We start from the raw sequence: 9,096 nt of genomic DNA, 5'->3' as shown, positions 1-9,096 counted from the left end.
GATTGTAACGATATAAGTGTATGTAAGCTGCGTCCATTCAAGTAATTATTATCAATAACTATAATTAATATACAAGATCAATTATTTTCGTCTATATATATAAAAGAGATGTGGTATAATTGCCAATGAGACAACTCTCCACAATGTTTGTTTTCTTTAAAGTGAAATGAAATGTGAACTATTTCTCATGGATATGTTATAAACCGGTAAACATGTTTTAAGAGTTTTCAAAAAATTTGCTTAGTTGCAAAAAGTATGATATAAACAAATAGGTTTCAAAAAGATGAGCAAGAGGAGTACTGAGATAAACGTCAATGTGACCGCTACCTAACAATGATTAAATTAATATTCTATTCTTCAACTGCACTCTGCTCACTGTCACTTTCGTCCATGGCATGTGGGATAAATGCTGCATCTTCAAGAGAAGCTCCTCACTTCTGGACTCCATGTGTGATGTCCAGATTATGTCTTGTATACCCTAGATACCAGAGTCTAGAGGCAATGTGCGCAAATTAACATGTTCTCGTCCGGAATATGCATAATGGGGGGGGGGGGGGGGGGGCAATAAAGAATCACATGACCAATAAAATAAGGGTGCACCCTTATTTGTTTTTTGATATTTAGCAAAACAGTGTGAACCTAGTTAATTTGTAATAGTAAATCTTCAATAGTTCAAAAATCACCTTTCCTGATAAAAGACGATTCATATGATTCGTGATAATTAACATTGTTTATCTTGGTATATCATGTATATTGCCGAAAAGAAAAAATCGTTCAAGAATGTGGTAAATGATTTTGCACTCATTATTCCTAAAATTAGAATTAAATTATTATCGCAAATCGTACTGACTTCATGATTTAGCTAGAAAACTTTCCAAGATGGCGGCTCATAGATATAGAGTTGAATGTTCCGTTTATAGTGTATATCAACCTAAAGTGAAATCCAAGATTTTGACCAGTATTACAGAAGAAATAACAGCAAACTGATCACATTCAAAAGCATCCAAAGATGAGGACTCATCAGGGATGAATACACAAGAATGTTCAAGCCAGATAAAAAGTGGGTTTTACCTGTTACCTATGCAGGAAAACAAATGCGTTTATTTCACAATAATTGTGTGATAATTAGTTACCCCTATTGTCACTTGTGTGTTTCCCCCCCATTAGGCCTTTTTTCGCACTTATTAGATAAGTGTTAAATTGTTATGACTGAATGCACTAATGAACAAACGATTTAAATATTTCAATAACATACATAATTTTAGTTTGTAACTGAAGAGACCTAGCGTGACAATACGATATCAACTACTTTTTGATACTACGGTACAATAATGAAAAGAACAATACTTTATACTCTCGGGTGTGTTGTCTGTTACTGTTTCCTGTGTCTAATTAGACAAACGTCAGGCCAAAACACTGCTAATTCAGGTATGTCATTTTAGTAGTTTAAATAGTTTTTGATACAATGACACAATAGGTCTCAGATAAATAGGGAATAAGGAACGTCATATGAAATCTAGGTTATTTGTTTTAAAAATACAATCCTATTAAAATTAATTGAACGTAAATTGTTTTGCTTCTTTGTTATTTTTTTCTTGTTCGAAATTCCCCTCAATTACTAGACAATACACAACTTCATGTGTTACTTTTGACTGTGTTGTCTCGCCGTCAACTTCATCCAGATTTTACGATTCGATATTACCTATTTACATATAATATTAAATATCTCTGACATACATTGTATTATGAATAATTGCTATAAATTCATTGTTTTTTAAACTAGAAAACAACCATCAATCTGATCATTGAAGAATCCCTCAATATATTTCAAACGATTTTCACTGATTTAAATATCCTTACAATTGAAGTGTTGATCTTTCGAGACTATTTGTGTTTTGATTTGTTTTGGCAATCTTATTCATTTTTAAGAAAAATGATCGAAGGGAGAGGTTTGATCAGAACTATTGTTGGCTTTTGAGAAAATTACAATAAATCAAATAGTAGTAGCAATTAATTGACATGGTATTATAACCCAGAAGATTTGAATTAGAAATAAATCAAATTCAGACAATATATTTTAAGTGCTATAGTATACGTCTATCTAACCTTTTACCTTTCTATGTGATTAATTAATTCAATTGTTAAAATGTTTGTCGTATTGGAAACTACCTTTGCGATAACAAGTTAATTCGTTGGACACTAATCCTTTTCTCTAGATACTGTTTTTATATACTTTTGTATGATATTTTGAAATCGGTTAAGGTCTTGGGTCTAGTACTGTTTGTACTCTACTAATAAAGATTAAAATATTAATGTTCCGAATTTGAGTTAAAATGGCCGGAAAAACTCGTGAGGCATTCTTCTCCCCCCCCTCCCCCCCCCCCTGTTTTGGCACATACTTAAATGTGAACCTCATTAAATTCGATCCCAAAACAGTCACTAAAAAGGAAAAAATATTTTAAAAGTCGTAATAAATTCCATTGAGCACAAAAATAATCCAAATCGTATTTCATTTGCTTTAATATTCTTACTTACATTTCTTTTTTGGCAGAAATTACAATAAAAATATATTATCTTGTTTGACTTTGAAACACTTAATTTAAGATTTACACTGTACACAACATAAAAATATCATAAAATGTTCCAAGGAATAAGAAACACTTTCTATTTCATATTTTGAAATGGCAAAGTTTGTACAAAGTTGTTTATGTCGTAACTTCAAGGTCAGTGGCGGATTTAAAAAAAAAGGGGAATGCGAAGAGGCCGCACACCCTTTGATTGGTCATGTATATCATTTTTAAGCATAAAATCGTCAAAATTGTTTTTAGGGTCGCTACACTCGCCGGTATTTCTTCCTATTTTCTTTTTATGGAATTACGCGCCCTTTGACAAATTCTAGACCGTCCCTAAAGGTAAGAATATTTTTGAACTGTGTAGTATATCTGAGGTATTTAATGCTCACCTTAGCTGTGCATTATCGAAATTATAGCACAGTAAGAACAAGGAGATTTCACCTATGTCATGTGCTTAGCACCAAAAAGCCCATACCTATGTGTATTTTTTCGGTAATTGTGACGAAAAAAAAAGCAAAATTCATGGCGTTTCGCTATTTATGACGACTCTGCATGTCTATACAATGTGTTTCCTGTTCCAAAACAAGCTTATCCCAAAGTTATTTAGAGTGAAGATAGCTGATGTTTTGCTACATAAGTTTGATCGATTACATTAGTAACTGTTCGAAAGGAACCCTTTGTTTACATATCATCTTAATACAAAGACATTAAGCATAGAAAATAACAAGTATAATTATGTTAGATGGGTAAATCTTAGGTCAGGTTAAATGTATTGGGATGTTGAAGAGAAACGCTAATTTAAGCAATCAAGGTAACTTTATGGAAATACCCCGTTTTTCGATGATAGTATAGCCCTGGGATTCAAACAGAAGCAAGCGAGAGTTTTTCTTCAATGTCATTAATCTACGAAGGAAAAGACCAACAGTTCTTTAATTAAGTCCTGATGGGTGAAATTTACAGATTGTAGTCTCAGATTGAAAATCTCATCAATGCAATAAAGGACAGGGTGCGGCCTGTTGTAAACACACTTGTACAGGTAGTAAGTAGTAGCTTGTCAAGTGCGAAGTGTGTCGTCGTAGCTAGTAGGATACCACATTGTTCTATTAAAACAGAGCTATCCATGACGATAAACATATTAGTTAAAAGTACAAATGTAGGAATCAGGTTTATATTGGCTGAGGTAGAATCGTTGTAGATAAATTTTACTATCAACACAGAGTCGCTATTTATAATTTACTGGTAGTTGATTAGTATTTTGATTAGAAGGGGTGTGTGGTGTAGTATTTATTGGCACCAAATTCCCTTCGGACTCTTTTATTTAAACAAACTAAAGTTTTTAGCAAAATTACAATAATTCCATCTTAAACAATAAGAATATATGAAATCGAAATAGAGAAGCAAAATTTAGTTCGTATTTCAGTTAGGACTAGATGTGATCTAATTAAGCATCGAGATGACACCAAAGCTGCAAATGGTCATGTGGCCCTTTATAGCTTGCTGTTCGGTCTGAGCCAAGGCTCCGTGTTGAAGGCCGTACTTTGACCTATAATGGTTTACTTTTACAAATTGTGACTTGGATGGAGAGTTGTCTCATTGGCACTCATACCACATCTTCTTATATCTATGTGACCCAATATAGACTTGAATATAAATAGAAATAGATAGATAAGCATAATGACGATTTTCTAGGCCTAATGATGGAAGTATAATGATCTATAATGGATTTCTTGTCATAGATTAAAAACAAAAAATAAACGTTTTAACTGTATAATAATATTTTGTGGGCCGAATCTTCCTGGTAGCTCCCTTGCTTTCTCTTTTCACTTTTGATATTAGATAAAACAATTAAACATGTGCAGGACCAAGGAAAATGTAATAAAGTAATTTGTCATTTCGAAAATAATATCATTAATGAACTACAAAACATTGAAAATAATCTATATTCTAATGAAGTAACTGATAAACCTATAATAATAAAACAAATAAAACATATTTTGAATAAATTAAAGCAAGGTAAAGCAAGTGGACCAGATTGCATCTTAAATGAAATATTTACACATAGTAGTATGCTCACATTAAACTCTTTAGCAAACTTATTTAATCTTATTTTAAAAACTGGACACTATCCCACATGACTTTGATACATAAATCTGGTAGCAAGTCAGATCCATCAAATTATAGAGGGCTTTCTCTCTTTACTTGCATATCAAAAATATTTAGTGCAGTACTTAATGAGAGATTAAAAACACTAATGAAAGATAAATACACAAAAACACAGTTTGGTTTCAGAGAAAACCACAGGACAACTGATAGTCTCTTTATATTAAAGGCATTGATAAATAAGTAATTACATAAGAATAATAGTAAGTTATATATTTGAGCTGCGTCGGATAGAAATCGACCTGATGTAAGTGCACGTATACATGTTCATTTATAAGACTTTGATTAATTTTGGAAAATTCAAATACGAAATAAAAGATGAATTTTGGTCTATTTTGTAGGGTTCCTGTATCGACTCAATTTTCAAACAGTTACAGAGTTTGCATAAAGATTTTTTCAACCCGAAATAAGTTAACAAATGTATTGATATTCATTTGCATAAGGTCGATTTCTATCCGACGTAGCTCATTTGTTTTTTTGAATTTCAAAAGGCATTTGACTCAGTGTGGAGAAGAGGTTTACTGTATAAATTAGCAAAAATTGGAGTGGGCAAAAATATATTTAATATTATAAGAACCAGTATTTGAAAACTGAAACTTCCTTGAAATGGAACAATACTTGTTCCAATTTCTTTGAACCCTTTCGAAGAGTAAAACAGGGGGACTCCATTAGTCCCACTTTTTTAATATCTTTATAAATGACCTAGATAATATCTTCTGTGCTGAAGACTCCATGCTACCAAAACTAGTAGACTCAACCCTTGGATCACTATCTTTTGCAGATGATCTACTTTGATATCAGATAGTAAAGAAGGTCTACAGAACAGTATAAATAAGTTTAGTAGTTTCTGTGAAAATTGGCAACTTACTCTAAATATAAATAAAACTAAAACCATGATTTTACAGCCACATTGTGCCAAAAGTGTAGTTTCATTTCTTAACTACAATGGTAATATGATAAAAAATGTATTAGAATATAAATTTCTAGGAATTCTTATAAAGAGCAATGGTAACCTTATTTCAAGTTTAGAAGACCTAGCGAAAAAAGCAAGAAAAGTCATGTTTTCGGTTAAAACCAAGGTAGCTTCATTGGGAAATCTCCCAATAGAAATTTCTAGTAATCTTTTTGATAAATTAGTTCAACCAGTTATAACTTATAACTCGGAGATATCCTCTATGGATAGCTATATAACACGATACAGAGCTAAGATAAGAGCTGACGGAAATAATAAAAACTTTGATCAAAGAGTATTTCATTTATTGATAAAACTCCTTTCGAAAAGGTTCACATTAATTTTTGTAAATTTTTGCTGGGCACCAAAAAAACCGCATCGACTATAGTAGTCCGAGCAGAACTAGGAAGACTCCCCCTTGAACATTTTATTTTTTTACAGTCTCTATTTTACCTAGAAAGACTGAATTCTAAAAAATATAAATCCTTTACTTAAAGAAGCATATTATTATAAAAAACTGCTTGTCTCCCATTGTACTTATTCTTGGTATACATATGCAAAGAATATTTCACCCAACCAAGACCGTTTAGATAAAGTTAATAACTGTAGGGACTTTAATGAAATAAAGTCTTTTCAGCCCTTGATTAAAAATGAATTTAAAGAACATTTTTTGAATATGTTTGAAAATAGAATAAATAGTTATGATGAAAATAGTAAACTGTTACTTTATAAAAATTTAAAACTTAGCTTGGATAGGGAATTTTATTTAGCTTCTAATTACTTTTCTATAAGAAAATGCTTCACTAAGTTGAGAATTAGTGACCATAACTTAGAAATAGAAAAGGGTCGCTATTATAAAATTCCTAGAAAGGATAAATTATGTAAACTGTGCCACTTGCTAGAATGAAAAACACTTCCTCCTTGAACGTAAAATTAACAAAAAAACTCAGGGATAATCTATTTGAAAATTGTTTACCTTCTCATAATTTTATGTCTCTTACCCAAGAACAAAAAGTAAAAGAAATGCTAAACCCCTCTTTCATGGAACACGTTAAAAATATTGTCTCCTTTATAAAACAGTCATTAGAACTGAGGGCAGAAGTCTTATGATTTTTTTCCATGTGTTCATTTCTTTGCTATATAATGTTTGTTTTTGTTTTTTTGTCACAAACTAATAATGTTTATATGACAATAAAGATATATATTTTTGAATATTCTATTCTAATTGATAACTGAACATGCTGAAGCAAAGTACAACCCATCTTCAACTAAGGGGAGTATTAATGGTTGCATGCATACGGACATTATTACATCGGCCTTCTTTTTGAGATTATATTTTCAAAATTGAATCAAACTGGTTGCAAATGGTGAATTATCATTTCAATATTCCGCTATTGTGAATGTTTAAAACAAAACAAAACGTTTTTTAATTTGTTGTCTAAATCGTAGCTAATGCTCTTTTAATCGTACATGTTACTTAATGAATAAATCAAATACATTTAATTTGTAAACATAATATTTCGAATCCAGAACTGGTAACGAATCGAACCTTTAGACATTTTAGAAATAAATAGACATGCTTTATACCTATTGTACAACGAAGCCGTCATATTTGAAACCTGATTGGATAATATTTGCTTTTAAACTTAAATTTTCCCACTATATAAACGGTGTCCTCTACGAAATGTGCCTTCGCGTTCTCTGTGTACTGTGACTTCATTTTGCAACACCACATGACAACATGACATTTAGTTTGGTATGTTTGTTTTGTTTTCTATATTGATTCTTTACTTTTTATTAACATGAAATATTACAGAATGAATTTTGCAAACATTAATTGCTCATTTACATAAAAATAATAATAATATTCAAAAATATTTGGGTGTATTGTCTGAGGGTCCGATCGCGTTCCAAGTTTTTTGACAATTTATTTAGAAAATACATTGTTGCAAAGACCAAAGCATGAAATAAACCCTTCTTCAAAACCCTTTATCTTTGAAATCAAGCAAGCATGATACCTAATATTGCTGTAGTTTACATGGAATGAATATACATAGTCGGTTGAGTCTGCAAGTGTACTGTGACTTCGTGTTCACATTAGTCCAGTGAATGTTTTTTTGAGTCGATACATGTCCATATTTGTAGGATTTAATAGCGTATTCTATAAAATTATTGTACTATTAAATTTTCATGTAATTTGGTGCTTTCTTTATTTTGTATGTCGTTCATTTGTGTAATCAGTATTGTATTACCTTATTCTTTTATTTTCCACAGCTGTTCTTTATACTTTTCAACCCAATTATTCTCTATTCTTTATATATTTTGCTCATTTTTCAATGGAAAAAAAAACTTCACCTTATCACATAAAAACATTGCTCACTTAAACTAAGCTAGAAGTGAAGTGATATTTTTTCATAGATTGTTCAAAGCCTATGATTTATTTATACAACATACATGTAAGCAGACTAATAGCCGTTCACAGCACTTTGCAAGCCAATAGTTTGTGTACTTCGTGTGTACTGCAAATGTGTTGTTATTAAGAAGAAGTTTTTAAGACTAAAACTATATAACTTCTGAATCAGACCATTGCTTTTCTTTATGGGTTGGTTTAGCTTGAAGGTACTTTGCATCGGTAAATCTTAAAAGCAGTGACTATCTGTGTATTTTTATTTGTCTAACCCTAGGTGATTACGAAATTCATTATCCATCAACACAAATTGTCTCTAACACTTAAAGTTAAACATTACTAAAACTTTTAAAAACATTTCTCAGGCCAAAGTATTAACAAGACAATGACAGTTAGAAACACCACAGACACTGGACAAAATATCACAAGATACGATATAGAAAGTATAAAGCAAAACCAACACAATCACAACTTGATAAGACCTTGGGTAAATTCATGTGTTGTAAATCAACTTATTCTGAAAGGTTACTAATTCAACATTGTAATTAAATCTTTGAATATTGTTTTTATTGGTATAAATATTGATTTTGTTATCAGTAAAATAAAACCATACTAAAGATTATTGTTATACACATATTGCACCTATTTTGACAGTTTTTTTCACCTACGTTTATTTATGATACAGACAAAGTTTCCATTCTGTGTTTATTTTGTAAATGTATCCTTATTTACTATATAGTTCCACCAATTTAATTTTGAATCCATATTGAATCATAGAAAAAATGGGTTTAAAACCACCTCCAAACGATTCATGATTCTGTAATGAGGAGTACCCAAATTGCATCCATGCTTAAATTCACATCCGTACAAATCGAATAACTGATGTTTTGTTTTATTTCTACAAAAATTTAGAACAAGTTGACAATAGTCCATGCTTACTATTCATTTTTTTCTCGCCTTGACGGAGTCAAAAAGCGAGACATAAGTATGCTGTTTCCGGCGTC

General features: G+C 31.1%; 1 protein-coding gene across 6 annotated transcripts in view; it reads left to right on the top strand.

The window, feature by feature from the left end:
• Positions 1–1,262: 1,262 nt before the first annotated feature.
• LOC127710060 (uncharacterized) overlaps positions 1,263–9,096 on the top strand; it is a 60,390-nt gene continuing 52,556 nt past the window's right edge. For all 6 annotated transcript variants that reach the window (XR_007985922.1, XR_007985920.1, XR_007985921.1 and 3 more), the window contains exon 1: positions 1,263–1,428. Coding sequence is in view for 2 of the 6 variants with exons in the window: in XM_052215788.1 (XP_052071748.1) it covers positions 1,332–1,428 (97 nt within the window). In the remaining 4 variants the exon portion in view is untranslated. The remainder of the gene's footprint in view (positions 1,429–9,096) is intronic.

The sequence above is a fragment of the Mytilus californianus genome, unplaced genomic scaffold (assembly GCF_021869535.1).
Source record: "Mytilus californianus isolate M0D057914Y unplaced genomic scaffold, xbMytCali1.0.p SCAF_7, whole genome shotgun sequence".
Classification (NCBI taxonomy): Eukaryota; Metazoa; Mollusca; class Bivalvia; order Mytilida; family Mytilidae; genus Mytilus; species Mytilus californianus.
The sequence above is the reverse complement of the archived record's forward strand: the minus strand, read 5'-3'. Positions and strand labels throughout refer to the sequence as shown.